The sequence below is a fragment of the Myotis lucifugus genome, unplaced genomic scaffold (genome assembly GCF_000147115.1).
Source record: "Myotis lucifugus unplaced genomic scaffold, Myoluc2.0 scaffold_502, whole genome shotgun sequence".
NCBI lineage: Eukaryota > Metazoa > Chordata > Mammalia > Chiroptera > Vespertilionidae > Myotis > Myotis lucifugus.
In genome coordinates, this window is record NW_005871550.1 from 477,498 (window position 1) to 496,153 (window position 18,656).

General features: G+C 47.9%; 1 protein-coding gene across 1 annotated transcript in view; it reads left to right on the forward strand.

Moving 5' to 3' along the window:
- The window catches only part of TRIM44 (tripartite motif containing 44), a gene marked incomplete at its 5' end in the record, with an annotated part of 83,301 nt that extends 65,844 nt beyond the window's left edge, over positions 1–17,457 (forward strand). Inside the window, one exon of the mRNA XM_006103738.2 lies at positions 13,059–17,457. Coding sequence (XP_006103800.2) covers positions 13,059–13,086 — 28 coding nt within the window. The remainder of the gene's footprint in view (positions 1–13,058) is intronic.
- Positions 17,458–18,656: the final 1,199 nt, after the last annotated feature.

The window sequence follows — 18,656 nt, forward strand, 5'->3', positions numbered from 1 at the left end:
GGGCCTCACTCAGTAATAAAGGAATCATCCTCGCAGTGCCCTCTGACCGTTTGGATTGCCTGCTCTGGCTGAGCCCAGCAATCAGGCTAAAGGAGAACCATCACTTTCCAGGTGTCATACATAAACTTATGACATCTGATTTATGTTGAGACTGAGCCGTAAACAGGTTCTTCCCCAGATGGATGAAACAGGTGTGAAGTGGTAGGATTATGTCATCGGAGGGTGACCGCAGAGGCGGCTTCAGGAAAAACTAGGAGGAAGGCAGAATGTGTCTTTACTAATGTTCACTGCTCCCTTCAGCACCCTGTATTTATATCCCAGTCCTGACCCGTGAAAGATTATCATTTCTTTTTCCCCCTGGTAAAACTTAACCATCCACCTCATCCCATCAGCTTCTAAGATTATAGCTGGCTTACCCAAAACCCATTTCTGCTCCGGTGGTTTATGGGGATCCTATAGGCTATGTAACATCTACTGATTTTTAACCCTAGGAGCTCAGCCAGAGAAGTGTAGTACCTTAGACTAAAGGAACAACTCCGATAAGGTCTTTAGGCCTAATGGCTTGTGGGAGAGCTTTTGAATGTGACAAAGGCTGGGCTGCTTCTTACATGATGTCATGTTGGGTCTGTTACTTCTTCCAGTGCCTGGGCAGCCCTTTGATTCAGAGCCCTGGGCTTTGTTCGTTGAGATTGGGCAGTGACATGCCAAGGATGGAGACCTGCAGTGTTAGTTCCTCCTTTCTCTTTGGGGCTCTCCTGTTAGGTGTGCTCAAGTTCTTGTGTGTTCTGGGTCCCCTTCCTCTCTCTGGCTAGACTAGTGCTCTCTCACCCGACAGCACTGACCTGGAATCCAGGGAGAGCCTCTGGGAATGTTCTCCGTGGAAGTGGAGTTCCTGGGGTGCTGTGAGGAAGTTTCCTAAGGCCCCCACGAAAGGATGGGGTTTCGTGGAAAGCTTTATTGATGATGCAGAATTAAGGGGTTACCCTCCAAGGTCCCATCTCTGTCCGTCTCGCCATGGAAGAAGCCCAATCTTGTCTTTAGCAGGGCCAGGATTAAGGCCACTGCCCAGAATTTCTGTTCCATATTAAAGTCCAGTCCAGTCCAGCATCTAGCTAGCTTAGCTTGTGTTCCCAGCCGCAGTCCATTACGTGCGGGGTCTGCATGGCCACGGGCCATGGGCCATGGGCCATGCAGCTGCTTAAGGCCACATGACTATGGAGAAGGAGCAGCCAAGCGCACGGGTGAGTGGGTGTCACGGAGCAAGCAGAGCAAGAGTAAGCAAATGGGAACTCTTCTTTGGGGGATTTTAACCTTCCAGGATTCTGTGCGTTTCTGATGGGGTTGACCCCTAGCCAATCCACTGTTCTCCAGGCTAGACTGACAGGCAAGCACCTCCCCTACCTCACCCGGACTTCACTACACATGTGCCTATCTCCCCCGTCTCCCCCCAGTAACCCAGTACCGGATGGGGAGAGGGAGGGGTGTTGATTACCGTGGAGGAACGATGCTGTGTGAAGCTGTAGCTTCCTGGTGAAGTCCCAGGTGAACATGCTTATGTCTGGCCTCCCCTTTGCTCTCTTCCTGTTATTAATATTAATAAACTAGCTAATTATGACAATACCAGTAGGGTTGGCTGATTGTATATTGGATGTGATGTTCATCTCCTCGGCTGTCTGCATCAAGCAGCCTTCCCATAGGGGCAGAGTCCTACAGTTCGGACCTGGTGGCTGTATCATGAACTTTCAGAATTTGGAGGGGAGGGATAGCTTTCCTACCTTTTCTTTGTTCCCAGAACGTTTACTGCAAGAATGTTTACTGCAAGGGCAGAGACAGGCCAGAGTAATAAACAGGCAGGGTACCAGGCCCCAGTCCGAATGGTTCCCTTTCACAAATGTCCACTCTGGTTACACTAGTCTCGGAGAAAATGTGCTGGCAGATGCCTGAGGCATGAAGTAGGCACAGGAAACCGCCTTGTAGCTTTCTGTTCCCAGATCAGCCTCTCACTGTCCCTAGCCTTTGACCCGTAGACAAGCGAGTCTGGCTTGCGAGTGTCTGTCCACTCCAGACCACCAGTGTCACGCATTGGCACCTGCTTACTGCTCCAAGCTGAGTCCCAGACTCGTGCTGATGATAGAATCACACTGGAGCAGCCGATGCCTGCCTACCCCCCATGCAGGCTTTATGTTGAGTTACCCCTGGGTGTTTGTTTTTCTTTTTCCCTGGAACATCTGTTTGTGCTGCCTTGGGGCGTGTTCTTCAGAAGCGTGTGGATATTTTAAGCACAGCCCTTGTTCCCATCTTGCAGTGCTGGCAGTTGCGGCAGACACCATATGGAGCCCGGGCGCTCTTCTCATCCCGGTTCTTTCCATCCGCATCCCCATCTTCTTAGGAGACACTTCAAGCACGACTAGTGGAGATGAGCATTCGGGCCTGCTGACGAGACACTGTTCCCATCGGTGTGCCTTCGCACACCATCTCTGGCCATTCTGAGCGTTCACAGCTCCCTGGACAGCATCAAGCTGTCCCCTCCACCTGGCTCGCCCTCCTCTGGCCCCGTAGTCTTCCGGGAAAATACCAGCCCACCTGCCAACATTGAAGAGTGTCTTTCCAGACTCTGCAGGTGGGATGTACCACTTCTTCCTTCTCTCACACCACAGACACGATATTGTATGCCAGACTGTAAGCCCCTTACGGGGAGGGAGCCCATCCCACTCCCCTCCATGTTCCCGGGCCTGGCATGTGATAGGGGCTCAGCCACTGTGAGTGAAAGAAGCCACTGATTGGGGATGAGAGTGCCATGCAATTGAAGTCGGTTGAGTGCTCATTACTTGTTAGTGTGTTAGACACTTTACACTTCATTGTCTCATTTAGTCCTCAACCCTAAGAGGTAGATCCCTTCCTGAGTTGCCTCCCAACACACACGCGCCATCTTTCTCTTTCCCGGCACCCTGCTTTATTTTCTCCAGAGAACGTGCCACTCTCTGGAATGATTTATCTGTTTACTTGTTAGGTGCCGCCTTCACTGGAAATTAAGTCCCAAGAGAAAAGGGACCTTGCCAGTGTTGCTCACCGCTGCCCTCCCAGCACCTGCTGCAGTGCTGACATACTCCTGGTGCTCCGTGAACACTGTAAGATAGTCACTGAAAGCGGGAATGAACCATGACTGTGTTTCACAGATTCGGAGACTAACTACGGCTCTGAGAGATTAAAAAGCTTTGCCAAAGTCAGCCAGCTCAGAAGGGCTGGGATGAGAATCCTGGTCTGAACTCCCAAGTCGACAACCCTAACCGATCACACTGTCTCCGTCAGGTGGTCTCCAAGTGGAAAGCTCTCAGGGCTCCTGGGAGAACAGTCTACTTTCCTAGAAGAGTCAGCTTCCCGCCCCACCTTTCACTTCACCAGCTCAGCCCCTTCCCCAGGCCCAGGCAGGCTGTGAGAGATCCTGCATGTCAGCCACTAAACACATCCTAAGTGCCAGGCAAGTTGCCGAGCGCTGGGGACAAACTGGTGTGTGAGACACAGATTCGGCCTCCAAAGGCTGACATTTATAGTGCAGTCACGCTATGGCTGCTGAATCCCTGAGCCCCGGGGGCTGCGAGGGCCAGGCAGGGATCCACAGGCCACCTTCCTCTCTGTTCCCTGAAGGCAGACAGGGGGCATCATCTCCACTTAAGTCAGATTCTCTCCTCTCGTGAGCGGAGTGGAAATCAGCTGAAGCCTTGAAAAGTATTTTCTGTGTACGTAGCCTAATTAAAAGAGTGAGGCCTGGGCGCCTCTCAGGACAGATGAGATAGACATTGAAACCTGTCTGACCCAAAGAGACCGTGTCCTAAGTCCAGGGGGAGGGTTTGGTGGCAGGCTCTTTTGTCTGACTCTTTGCAGGAATCCACAGAACCCAGGTGAGAACCTGATGGAAATGGTACAGTCCCACAGCCAGGTTACTACAGGAAAGTCACAGGTGTTTGGGATCCTCCATTGCAGGGAGAAAGATTTCTAGTAATCGGTGTCCAAATGGAGTTGGAGTCAGCCAAGGCTTTGGAAAAGTCCTTAGCAATCAGGAGAGGTTACCGCCTGTGCTCCTGGTAATGTGTCGTTACCAGCAAGCCGGCTGGACCAATGCGGCCAGGCTCACCTCACAAGCCTCCCATGTGCTGCCTGCACTCCTCCTCGAGCCCCCTGCCCAGGGTGAAACACAAGGGCAGCCTTGGCTGCACTTCCAGCTCTGCCTCGCTGTGGGGCTGGGGTGTCACTTCGTTTCTCTGCTCCTCATTTTCTTCATCTGTACGATGGAGTGTTTATGCTACTACACAGGATGATTTTTGTGAAAACTGAATGTGAGCCTGGCTGGTGTTGCTCAGTGGTTGAGTGTAGACCTATGAACCAGGAGGTCACGGTTTGATTCCCGGTCAGAGCACATGCCCAGTTGTGGGGCTCGATCCCCAGTGTGGGGTGTGCAGGAGGCAGCCGATCAATGATTCTCTCTCATCATTGATGTTTCTATCTCACTCTCCCTCTCCTTCCCTCTCTGAAATCAATAAAAATATTTTAAAAGAAAATGGAATGTGAAAACATTGATGTGACTAGCTCAGTGCCCACCAGATAATAACAGCGTGCATTTAATGAGTACTTCAATGTTCCATTATCCTCATCTTACAGACATGGAAACTGTAAAGAGCCATCTCACCCAGGTCTGACTGCTAATGTGCAATGGAGTCATGAAGCCATGTCTGATTCGCAGTCGTGCACTTTTCCCTCTGTCCCTACTGTCACTGCCACCACAGTAACTAACCCAGCCCTCCCACCTCCCCTCCATGCTGCAGCTGGCATTTCGTCTGAGTGGAGGGGAGCAAGGAATAGGTACCCCTTTACCTCCGTCTTGGTCTGGATGAGTTGATACTATCCTCATCTCTCTCTCTCCGTCAGGGTGAGGGGTGGATGGTTAAAGTGTTGGAATCCAGGCCTTGAGCACAGTTCACAGCTGGATTGAGCAGGGCTGGGAGCTGCCAAAAGTGCAGCTGTTGTATAAGGAAGCCAGATGAGAACATTGGTTCTTCAGGTTTCCTTGTTTGGGGAGGGCTGGACATGAACTTGCTTCTGCTTTGCCCTCCATGACACAGAACTCCTTGTTCATCAGACACACCCATCCTTTACCAGGGAGGCTTGGCCATTTGTAAGAGCCATCGCTGTTCATGATACAGCAACTTAATCCACACCTGGTGCCCGCTGTGGTTCTACGTGCCTGGTGATTGCAGTGACTGTTAGAAACTAAATGGAGCCTGGGCTCACCCCTGGAAGTAAGCTGTCCATGAGGTCACTCAGCAGTATGTCTAAGACCAGCAAGCTGCCCACTGTTTACCTGGGACACCTTGCAAGCTTTCTAGAACAATAATATATTGTCCAGATTGTTTTGATCATTCACTTGTTCATTCAAAAAATATTTGTTGAGGTTTCACAGGTGCCAGGCACATTATCAGGTACTGGTGGCATAGCGGGAACGAAATCGTTGAGGACCCTAACCATCTCAAAGTAATTGTGGAGAGTGGTCAGAGCTGTGAAGATGATACAACAGTCTAATGTAGTGCAGGGGTGGGTGAGGGAAAGCCAGCCTCTGAGAAGGTGACATTGGAGCTGAGACCTGAATGTTAAGGCACCCGTCATTCTAAACTGTGAGAAGAGCTTTTGAGACAGAACAGAAAATGCAAACACCCTGATGCAAGAACAAGCTCTGCGTATCTGAGGGGCAGAAATAAAACCAGTGTGGCTGGCAGGTGGCACAAACAGGCTAGAAAGGTAGGCAGGGGACAAGTCAGGTGGAGATTTGTGGGCCCTGGGCTTTATTCTAAAGTTCTTGGAAGCCACTGCAGGATGTTTAAGTGGGGCAGTAACATAATCCGTTGTCCATTTGAAAAATATTACTCTGAGTGCAGTTTGAAAACTAGACAGTAGTGAAGTGAAGAGTAGGAGGAAGTCACCAGTCAAAAGGCAATTGCCATAGCTCAAGCAGGAGGTGGTGGTGGCGGCAGTGGGGGAGAGGGATGGATGGATGGGATGGCTGTGCAGCGAGTCAGCGGAACCTGCCAGTGGACACAATGGGAGAGGGAGATGTGTTCTCCAGGAGTTGAGCACAATGGTTGGCACATATAAACCACTTAATAATTTACTGTTGTTATTAACAAATAGCCTATTATCAAATACCAGCGGACTGGGCTTGAGAAGGAATGAACCCATTCAAACGATAGCATGCCTACTGTGCCTGTGTAACAGCAGGGTTAGCCCTTCTCTCTTGTGAATGAGTGGCGTTCTTAGAGAAATGGGGCTTGCAGGTATGACGGTGGATTCAGGAGCCAGAAATTCTGACTTCCAGTTTATCTCACTGCGCCACCCACTCACTGTGTGACTTTCAGCCTCTTAGCTTTGATTTCTTCATGCGATGTTACTAAATAACTATAAAATGTACTGAGCTTTTTCTATGTGCCAGGTACCTAGCCAAGCACTCTGTTTACATGAATCCTCGTTTAATCCTCCCGGCAACTCTTCCAGGGAGGTCCTAAATTGTCCTCCATTTCCAGGCAGAAACACCAAACTCAAAATCCCACTGCTAGTAAATGGCAAAGCTGTGACATAAACTTAGGTGTTTCTAGCTCTTAAATCCACATTCAGAACCCTGTGCGATATGAGAAGTAGCACTAGGTCTTGAGAGTTGGTATGCTTCCAATTTCCAGCTTTCTACAACGTCTGGACCTCAATTCAAGGTCATCATGGGACTCAGCCCTACTGAGAACTAATCTGGGACATGGTAAAAAAAGATAAAGAAATAAAAGCTTACCATTCATAAAGAGATTAGAGATGAGTGAAGAGAGTGTGTTTATTGATCCTTTCCCCCTCTTCCTGTGGTATCGGCTAAGATACAGTAGCTGAGGCAACAGGCTTATGTTTAAGATTTCTGTGGGAGAAAACTGCTTGAGAAAGATTTGGTTTCTATTATTCACTTGCCAAGAAAAGATGAGGAAACTGGGTCGGGTGGATTTCTTGAAGGTACAGAAAGTAAGCAGGGAAGCTATTTTCTGCTTCCCAAGCCCCAGCCGCTGGAGTGACCTGGGCCCAGGGGGTGAGGGTTTGGGAAGGTTCTTCTCAGCCCCACCACAGGAGGTCCTTGGTTGTGAGAAATCCATCAGTGCTGGGGAGGAAGGGAAGATGGGGAAGCCAACAAAAAGGCCGAGGAGCTGGGAAGCTTAGCCTCCTCTTGAAATTCAACAAGAAACTGAAAATAACATGGAAATTATTTCAGAAAAGAGAAAGACACATATAAACCACAGTATCATCCCCATGCCCATACTTATATGAGTAATGATTGTAAATGAGGATAAGATGATTTCTGGGGGCAGCTGAACAATACTATATGAGACACCTTTAAAAATACATGTCCTTGGATGGTTGGTGAACCATCTGATTCTAGGACTGGGGTAGGGAATATACAGGATGAGCCTGGAACATTTTGTAGTGCCAGAAAGTAAGAAAGTGCTCAAGAAATAAAGCCCTTAAAATAAAACCAACTACACATTGATGGGGGAACAGCCAGGGGCCTCCAGAGCTGAGAAAGAGCTCCCAAAGGCCCAGCTAAATAGTTTCAGCAACAAAATAAATAAAGAAGTACTGGATTATAACCCAAAGTATAAAATAAATGTCCACGAGTCCATCCTGATATAAATAACTGATTGACTCTCTCTATATAAAAGCCTAAGTGACCATTACGATCAGTCTACCGAATGACCAGTCAGCCAATCGCTATGACGCGCACTGACCACCAGGGAGCAGACGCTCAATGCAGAAGCTGCCCCCTGGTGATCAGTGCGGTCCCTCCCCGCCGGCCAGCCGGCGCCAATGGGCCACAATTGGGACTGGGCTAGATGGCCCCTATCAGGCCCGATCACCGGCCAGGCCAAGAGACCCCACCTGTACACAAATTGGTACACCGTGCCTCTAATAAGTAAATAAATGAAGAGACAAATCTCATGTTCAGAAGAATTTCAAATAATTAGGTAGATACCTTACCCTCAAACATGAGGGGGAATGTAAATCCTTACTCCTTACTCCTTAGATGCAGGTAGTTCCTGGTGACTTCCGACAATATGAGAAAGGGAAATAAAGTCACTTTACATAGGAAAAACCTTAGCAAACACTGCCTCAGCCCGTGTTCAAGGTCAACATCACCAGTGCTAAGTCACATTGATAATATGTACCCTCCATAGGACATGAGGAGAATGACACTTTACCTCTGCAGTTTTCTAAAGGCCCAAAGCTATGGCTTAATCATGGGAAAAACATCAGACAAATCCCAATTGAGTGACATTCTACAAAATACCTGACCGGTACTCCTCAAGACTGTCACCGCAGTCAAAACCAAGAAAGTCTGGAAATTCATCACAGCCAAGAGGAACCTTAGGACCTCTGATGACTATAAGTAGTGTGGTATCTGGGTGACAGCTGGAACAGAAAAAAGGACACTATAGAAAAACTAAGGAAATCTGAATAAAACATAAAATTCAATTAATACTAATATACCACAAATGTTCTATATTAACATAACAGAGGAACGTAGATATTAGAACCTTCTGTATTACCTTTGTAATTTTTCTGTAAACTTGAACCTATCCTATAGAATAGAATTTATTAAAACAAAAAACGACCATGCCCTTTGACCCAGGAGTTTCCCTTCTGGGAACTTTTTGGGAGAAATAATTAAGGGTAAACCTAAAAAATCATCCACATGGATGTGTGTCACAGAGGTGTGGTTAAGAATGAAAAGGTGGAAATAATTTGTGTCTAGTATAGGTAGAATAAATCCAGACAATTCAATCATGAATCATAATCTTATAGAGATATTATTCTTGATAAGGAAGGTATTCATCATTGATAATTGAGTGGAAAAGCAGATTATGAAAAAACCCTGTGAAATATCTATTTTTGTATATGCATGGGGGTATAGATAAATCTATTGCAGTGTGTTAATGTTGATTATCACTGGTGGATAACACCATAGGGTGTTTTTTTTTTCTTTTTATAGAAGCAATACTTGTTACAGAAAGTACAGCTCAGCAAAATGGGAAAACTTACTTTTTTAATTTAAAAAAAAAAAGGCTGGAAATGATTCCATATAAATCCAACAACAGTAGCAACAGAAGACTCTGTCCTAAAGAAAGGCATTCTAAGAACAGATGGGACATAGGCAGGCAAACAAGCCGCTGCCTGCTACTTCTGTGCAAGGATCTCCTTGTGCAATGGTGCTGCCTGAACGGGCCTGCTGGTGCCTCTCCATCTTCTACAGAAACAGGCTGCCACACAGTCCCTGTGGTGTGCAAGACGGGGAGCCGCCTTTAAACACGGTAGACAAGTCGCAAGGTGCATGGAGATCAGAGCGTGGACCTGAGGCAGCGCTAGAGACCCGAGCTTCTCTGAGAGGCATCTTCGCAGGCCTGCAGAGGCACAGGCGCTGTGAGGCCTGAGAGATAAGCCCAGTGTCTGTATTTCCTTCTCTTTCTATAGCAATCCTGACTAGTTGAGAGGAAAAGCAGATTATGAAAGGACCTGTGAAATATATATTTCACCTGGCATTTTTCATCCTAAAAAAGTACCTTCCATCTCATTACAACAACCCTTAGAGCAGCGGTTCTCAACCTGTGGGTCGCAACCCCTTTGGGGGTTGAACGACCCTTTCACAGGGGTCGCCTAAATACATCCTGCATATCAGATATTTACATTAAGATTCATAACAGTAGCAAAATTACAGTTATGAAGTAGCAACGAAAATAATTTTATGGTTGGGGGTCACCACAACATGAGGAACTGTATTAAAGGGTCGAGGCATTAGGAAGGTTGAGAACTACTGCCTTAGAGGGAGTGTTACTCAGAGAGGTTGAGTCACTCACCCACGGTCCCACAGCTCAGCAGTTCAGCTCAGTTTTAAACCCAGCTCAGCCTGGTGACTTCAAAGCAACTAGATAATGCTGCCTCCCTCGGTGGTCAATGCCAACTATAGAATGGGCTGTCTATCTAACACCCTTAGTTCATTTCAAACAACAACAGGACATTAAAAAGCATTTCAATAACCTCTGAGTACCACTCCCATTAAAAATCGAAGTGTGACTGGTAGAAGTTTCAGAGGAGGACGGTGAATGGCTGAGGTGGAAGTCTGGCCACTTCCCTTGGAGAAAGTAGACTTTTGTAGACTATTTTAAGATAAAATCTTATGAGCGCAGACCAGCTTCTATACAAAGTGAAGGAGCACTAGGAGATGATTATATTGTTAACCCTCCAGGAAAGACCACACGCAAAGGAAGACAGGTGATTAATTAAATTGTGAAAACAAATATGCTCTGTTTGAAGATGCTATTCTGGAAAATATATTCTATCTCTGTCTCTGCCCGTCTCTGTCTCTCTTCCTCACTTAGCAGGCTGTAAAGTCAAGTCCAGGAGGGCAATTGCTGTGTCTCTCTTACTTATTGGTGTGCCTGGCATCATGCCTACACACAGTGGACTGTCAATAAATATTTAGCAAGTAAAAGAATCAATCAGCGATCTGCCAGGATCTTAAGGTCTCGTGCTTTTAAACTATGAGATGAACTATATCCTCAGACCCAAGAACAGATCTCTTTTAGGATAATGAGAAAAGATTTCATCAGTCCTGGCTTCTGACCTTTACCCCAAGCCAGCGCTAGGAGTCATAGAGTAAAGAACCTGGCAACACAAAAAGCACTCACTTATAATTTCATTATACTCATTTGGGGTCGGGACGGGGGGTGCGGGGGGAGGTTGTTGACCTTTCTGTGAATATGATGAAAATTGTGACCTCTCTCAGACAAAGGAACACATAGGCAAATGTTGTATACCATTTCAGTGGGTTCATGAACCCTTTGTGCATTTCGAGTGAAGAATGCTGACTGGGAACTACAGCTTAAGGGCACAGTCACCATGCTAGGCTCTCATAGTTGAAGGGCATTGACAAGAGAACAATAAGAGCTCCCTTTCAATATAATACCAAGGGGGGGAGGGTGGATTATGACGCCAGTTCCAACTGTGCCTTGATTCTGGTGAGAAGCTTTCATAAAAGACCTTTTGTTCCCCTTGGGACAGATGTCACCAAACACGTGGCTCCTTAGGGCTGGTTCACGGTCCCGCCCTTCCCAGCATGCTCCCTCCATCCTGTGATTGGACAACAGTCAGGAAAAAGGAGCGGAAACGGGAGGGATTTGGATAGTAAAGGCTGCCCAGTTGGTTCTCTGGGCTCCCAGAGTACACTTAGCTTATTGTCAGGCTACATCTTGAAATATTTTCGCCCTGAGCCAAAGTACTCCAAGTTAGTTGCCTAGGATATTCTCCCTTAGTTTTTCCCAGATGGATGTAAAAGAGCACAGATTTGATACAGATATAGACAGTCCCTTGTGAGGTAACGTTCTCTAGGTTATGGCTGGGAGCTGGTGCACCCCAAGCCTGTCCTCTTCCTTATGTAGCCCCTGTCTCTACCGGAGGAAGATTTTACCTCCCTTCCAACCTCCCTGACTTGACTACTGCAGACTTTATCCAGGGGACACAGACCTTGCTCTGTGATCGAGGATTTTACATCTCTCAGAGCTCCACTGTGTCCAGATGGGGAAAGGGCTAATAAAAATAACAGCCCCTCCATCCTAGGATCATAAGGGGCGTGGCAGAGGGTGAGGAGGCCTTGGCTCAGTGCCCCTGCCACTCAGGCACCCGAGCCGATTGGCTCTTGTGACAGTTTTGGCTGTGGCCTGGAGAAGTGCAGGAGGGGGAACTGGGTGAGTTTGCTGCTTTTGCCCTTTTCAGTGCGCTTGCTCCTGTCCCCCTTCTTTTTCTGGCCCCGCCCTCCTGTCCCAGCCGCTGTCTCAGCCATGTTCTCGCCCAGCACCAAGCCAGGGAGGTCCACCCCTGAGCAGCTGAGCCCCCAGCCATCCTCTGGGACACAGCTCATGGTTTGGCCACTGAAGTATCAGTGCCATCTAGGATGACTGACTATTCCCTTCAACTCCCTCTCTCTCCTCCCTTTCTTCCTGTTGTGTTCACTTCTCACTCACTTTTTAAAAACAACTGTTTATTGAATGCTTCTACGTGCCCAGTGCATTATTAGTGTTAGAGAAACAGTAGTTAATAGAATAGATTGTATTTCTACTCTTTCATGCTCCAGTGGGCAGTAGACGGGAGAGTAAATAGCAAATACTTTACAGGATGTGATAAGGGCTATGAAAGAAATAAGGTGGCTATGAAGAATCATCAGGGGTCCTACTTAGGTGCAGTACCCCCTCTGAAACGGTGACATCTGTCGGGTGACTGTCCGTGGCATGAACTGAAACCTTGGGGGGATTCCGTGAGAGGAGAGCAGAGTGACAGCTTCCTGTTGTCTTTCTTTCCTAACAGTAGATGGCTTAAGGCTTAGGGCAGTGATGGTGAACCTATGACACGCGTGTCAGAGGTGACAGGTGAACTCATTTTTTTGGTTGATTTTTCTTTGTTAAATGGCATTTAAATATATAAAATAAATATCAAAAATATAAGTCTTTGTTTTACTATGGTTGCAAATATCAAAAAAATTCTATATGTGACAGCACCAAAGTTAAGTTAGGGTTTTTCAAACTGCTGACACGCCGAGCTCAAAAGGTTTGCCATCCCTGGCTTAGGGGAAGCCAGACTCCTGATTTTTACCTGCAATTCATTTTGTCAAGTAAGTTTAAAAAATGATTCTGAGCCACCCCTGCTCATTTAAATAGCTGTTCACTTGCTGTGGCCCTGTGTATGTTATGTGTATTATCGTATTTAATCCTCCAAGAACCCAGAAAGTAGGTTTTATCATCACCATTATCCCCCTAGTCAGATAAATCGGAACTTAGAGAGGTAAGTAGCTTGCCCATGGCCACGTGCAGCGCCCAGCAGTGGCAGGGTGAGGGCTGGAACCCGGGGTCTGACCACAGAGCCTGTGCCTTCAGCCGCAGCCTCGGTCGCCTCCCCCCTGTGATGTCTTGCCTCACCTGATCTCCTTTCCTTTGCAGTGGGGCCAGTGACGAAGAGGACACATGAAGGCTCGCCACCCCCAGCGGAGAACCATTCCTTCCCCCTGTGTGTGTGTGACAGCGTGTATGTAACGGCTTCTGACTCTGTGAAAGCTGCCCAGCAACCAATGTCCTTCCACCCATACGTCCCCAGGCCCTCAGCAGGCACATAGCTCTCTGGGGATGCCCGTTTCTTCTCATTCTTGTCTCGTGGTGGGTTAAGGAAGAGTGCCCCTTGGATCAATCAGGAGCAATTGGGAAGGGTCCTTCAGGTAGCCCCTCCATGGCTGCTTTGAACTGACTAAGAAAGCCAGCCCCTGGAATATTAGGGACCCAGATGTACCTCCTCACTAGGAAGACTCTGGAATAACCTTGAAGGGCAGTCAGAATATTTCCCTACCTGCCACCTTATTCCTATTGAAGCATGAAATAAATGAGGCAGAGTAGGGCTGGACCCACATAAATAGTCTCTAAAAGTCCAGTGCATTTGTGAAAAGGTGGTTTCGTGAAATAAGATGGATGGTTTAAAGACAGGGTTGGAGAAAGAGTTAAAAATTCAGACATATATAGAGATATTTTTAGTACATGAGGTTATCCAGGACTTCAGATTCATAATCCAGTGCTGTGGAAATGAAAAAAAAATGATTGAAGACTTAGAAAGGAAATAACATTAAAAAAAAAGAGGACCAAAGAGATCTGATTAAACGTTGAAATCAGTTTTCTGAACCCAAATTGTCTGAGTTTCCAAAACAGTCACTGAAGGATCTGATGGACCTGAATGATTGGGCAAGTTCTGAGATTTGATGAATTTTGTCACATGAAAGGCTGGGATGTGTATTACCAAGTGGGAATTTTCAATGTAGGTTTTTGCCCTACACACACACACACACACACACACACATACTTAGCCTAATTTGGCTTAAATGCAGTGTGGGGAGAGTTCTTGTCACTCACGATGTACTGAATGGAGCTGAGCTTTGTCTCTCAGTAGATACCCTCCCTGCACGGCAGCCGGAGCCCCTCTGCCCGTGCACTCCCGGCCAGCTCTTTCTGGAGCGTCTCCCCGCCGAAACCTCCTCTCTAGTCACGTGAGCAGACACATCATGCTCCCAGATCCCAGCTCCTCACAGCCAGGTTTTCATGCTCAAATGAGCAGTGGTGTCCTAGGGAATGCCACGCTGCTAAAACACCTGCATCTTCAGCATCCGTCTTACTTAGATAGTTTGGAATCAGGGGGTGACTTTATTTTTAGGTAAAACAAACAGTTATAGCGTGAAATAGAGTTCCGTACATATCAGTGTGGTTAAAGTAAAATGGGAGTCCCCACAGGAAATTCTCATTTGCAGGTGGGGTGGGTGCTCCCTCTCCTCGGCCTTTAGTGGCACTTTGGTCTTCATTTCTGAGAAGGACCATTGGAACTGTATCCTGGTGTCCCTGGGGCTCCTGCTGACTGGGGTGTACACTTCTGGTGCCTCTGAGGCACCCAAGGAGCCTACCCTGGGGAACCCCCTCTTCCTGCCTGCTGCCTGCCTGCCTGATCCCTGGACCCATTACATAGCTTTCGGGCCTGCTGACTTTTGTGTGCACAGTATGGTTTTGAGGCAGAAACAATACTTATGTGCTGTAGGAATCCTATGTATATCATTGTTCAGTTCTGTGCATGCTACTCAATGACCATTCCTTTGATGCCAGGAGGCTACCAGGCATGTATACTTCTGGGTTAGGGTTATCCTAGCTCACTAAATATGTCAGGGCTTATTTATAAATTTGAGAGAAGTTTGGACTGTTAAGGGGGGGAAAGGGTATTTTTCTCTCAAACTAGTAGCCAACAAATGGCCAAGACAATGGCACTGTACCTGTCTGCCTGCAAAGGCTGGAGAATCCCACATAACACTGATGACAGCTCCAACCCATCCGATGAAATGCCCCTTAAAGAAGAACCAATGGCCTCTCTTAAAATAAGAGCTTAAAAACAAGACAATTAAGATGTGGGAACTCGTGTTATCTTCTCCAAATAGTCTTTTTCAATCTCTACATAGTAGCCTTGTCTCAGCAATGGACAGATCACTGGCCTCTTCATACCTGATCCCATGTTACTTTAAATCGGTATTTGGGAAACCCAAGCATTTATGCAGAGGATATGAACGGAAATGTGAAAATGCATGCCAGCCTGTCTCCATAAGTTATCGTATCCCTGTAGTCCTCAAGGAAAGCACTTCTGCTTTTACTTAGAGAGGATTTCAGACTCACTTTATGGGTTCCTGCTGTCCTCAGCACCTGATAAAACTTTAAGCAGGGAAGCATGAAACAGTGCAGCAGCGTCTGCCAGGCTCCCAAGTTCCTGCCGGCAGCGTTGCCAACATCAGAATGAGGATGCTTCCTGCAGCGGCACCGGCTTCCCAGAGCTGCAGCTGCAGGCACTGTGAGCCCCAGCGTGGTGAGGCCTCCCTCCCGCAGCTCCTACACACTGTGCTCCAAGTCCTGTCCTGACTGCCGCGGGCTCTGCAGAAATCCCAGGAGAGGTCATGCAGGCAGGCAGCTAATGAGCATCTTCAGGATGAACTGGGTCCTAACACCAATGCCTGGCTGCCTTCCAAATATCGGGTGTCTGGAGGCTGGCGGGGGGGCGGGGGGTGTGTTTGTTTTTATTTGATGTCATTAAATTCAGTGCCATTCCAAGAAATGCTTGGAGTCTCAACTCTGACAACCAGGAAGGGAAATAACCTATACTGGGGACCAACTATGGACCAGGCCCTGTACTAGGCCCCCGTTCCCAGATGATGAAGCCGATTGGGAGTGGAAGACTCACTTGCCTTGACCTATTAGGAAATATTGGAGCCGGGTTTTGAGCCCAGCTCCCCCTAACTCTGTGGCCCATGGTCCATCTCAGTACAAAGGCAGCAGTGTCTCCCCCCAACCCCCCCGCAGTGCAACCACCCACTTTATGACTTCTTTTTCAGAATTACATTGTATGGCTGTGGTTTGGGCTCAGAAAAGGCATCAAAGTTGCCTATTCTTCCTCTTCAGCGGGTGCATTAAGTACGAGTTGCTAATTTAATCCTGCCCCCAGAAGCCGTCCCCCGTAAGAATTTCCGGGCCTTCAAGAGTATACAGCTTCTCAGCAGCAGTAAAGGGGGAGGGGTCTGCTGTTAGGAAAGGAAGCCATCATGTTTCAGTCCCCTCAGCCAGGTCTGTGCCCGGGCCGGGGTGGCCATTCATAGTCCACTGAGCCTTGCTGACACCTGGTATGCATGTGGACATAAAGGTAAGTGTATGTGTATGTACATACACGCACACACTCACAATTTAAGAACAAAGGGAATTCAAAGCAGCCCCTCATTATTCTGCATGCCACCGCAAAGGTGTCTGCCAGCCCTGATTACACATGTCACCAGACAGTCGGAGCTTAGGGGCTGACAGGATGCCAGCAGGAGGAGCAGCTCCTTGGCAGAGGTTGCCAGGTCCTAAAGCACTGAGCCCGGGTGACAGCCCTGCTCTGGGTGGCCTAGTGAAAAGGGAAGTCTGCCAACCCATTCTGGGGCTCGGAGTCTGACCCCTCCGGTCAGCCTGTGGGCACAGCTGCCGAATTCACAACCGGTAGGAAAGGCAAGGCCCCGAGGCCTCTTCCCACCAGAAAACATTCTCCTGCCAGTGCCTGAAACCCCACACTCACGTGATGGCTGCTCAGTGCTTTTTGATAAGAAAATCCGTTGCAATGTTTCCCATGTGCCTAGCACACCTGGGATTTTGTGTTTAAGGAACAAATCTCATTGTGGATGGACTCGGCCCAACCCTGAGAGCAAAAGATGGCCCATTGGGGAGACTTCTCATCGCATTGTCTGTGCCCAGCTCACCCCAGCCAATTCCAAGCGCCATAAGGCCAGGCAGTTCTGCCCTCCGGGGCCTGCCAGGTAAAACAGTGCCATTCGGAACTGAGAACACACCAGAAATCGCAGAACGTGCATCAGAGCAAGAAAATGGAAATAAATTCAGACAGTCGTACACCTACTGGTGTAAAAAAGTGCCACAGAGCCCGGGCTGGGTGTGATGTGACCTTGAGGGGACAATAGATTCATACTTAATGGCAGCTAAGCCTGACGGGTCTCTACTGTGACAGGCACTACTGCCTGGGGGGGGGGGGGGACGACGACACGACCTGCTGTCCTCTGCCTGTTGTCCTGTGCAGTCCCATCCCTCCTTACTCATCGTCCCCCTCCCCCCTTTACGTTAAACAAGGGAGCACTCAATCTTTCAAGGGAACCACTCGTTTGAGTTAATGTTTCAGTACATCATCTTCATACTGTAAATTATTTTGTAAGAGCGATTTACCGCCATCCCAAGATGTTTGGACTCAGCGCCCCTGTGCATTTGGAAATCAATAAACTATTACTGGAAATACCATCTGTCTCTCAGAGTTGGGCACAGAGGACCCGCTGGGGGTGCTATTCATGATAGTCCACGTTTTTAACTGTGGACCTGCCGGCGATATGGCGTTCTGGTCCCAGGTGTGGGAGTCTCGTTTACTCCTGATTTCTCTGGAGTGGCTTAGGAGATCTCCGGCAAGTGGCAAAGGGCAGACTGAAAATCATTATACTTAGCAAGATGTTGATGTGGCTTCTTCTCAAAGTAAAATGATCCCTGCCCCGGTTATATTTTCTGAGCAGAGGAGATTATAACCTAAAGAATTCATGGTCCTGAGTGGGGTTTTCCAATAATAAAGCTTTACAATTTGGATTAACCAGGGGGCAGGTCAGACTTTAATTTTTTATATTTTCTGGAAAAAAAACACACAAAACTTCACACAGGAAACCACAGTGAGGCCAGCAACATCGTTTGTGTGGAATACACATTTGACGTAATTGCTGAAGAGACAGGACTAAGTTGTAAATGAAGCAATTCTAGTCCAATCTGTAAAATCAGGACCAGAGGTGTCACTGAAACCAAGTCAGGTTCTCAGAGGCAAACTGTGAAACCCAAGACGGTCGATACTGTGAGAATTAGAAATTTCAAATCCTGCCTAAAGGCATTAAAGTTCAACTTTTAAAAATTCGACCTAAAACCCATCAGCAGGTGTATGTGGAGGAGCTGCAGCTTGTGACCCTGCTTTAAATTTCCTTCTAACAAACCTGTGTCTGTCAGACCTCTGTAGTCGGCTGGGGACCTCATGGACTTCGGAGGAATTGTGCAAGATAGGGAGGGCCAGTCACCCAAGGTCCCCCAGGAGCCACGCTCATAAAACCAGGACAGCAGCCTCTCTGTCTCCTACAGCCACCACGAGGCCCTGCTACCCCTGTCCCAGCCGCTGAGGACACTTCCGCCTGGCGGGGTGGCATTGCCAAGCACCAGAGCTCTTGGGAGTCTCAGGGTTTTAATCAACCACAAAGTGCTGGGAGGTTTTCTTCCCCACTTCCTGGTGCCAGGATCTCACCACCACATCCCAGTGCCCCAGCCCTTCCTCTCATTTTGTTGTCTTTCCCTCTGAAAGCTACAACTCTTTGTTTTATTGATCTTTGCTTGGTCCAGCTTAGAGGTGGGCCCATTTCCGTTAAGATCTTAAAAGGGTGAGATAGCAGCTTGTCTGGAATATCTCCTGGCCTT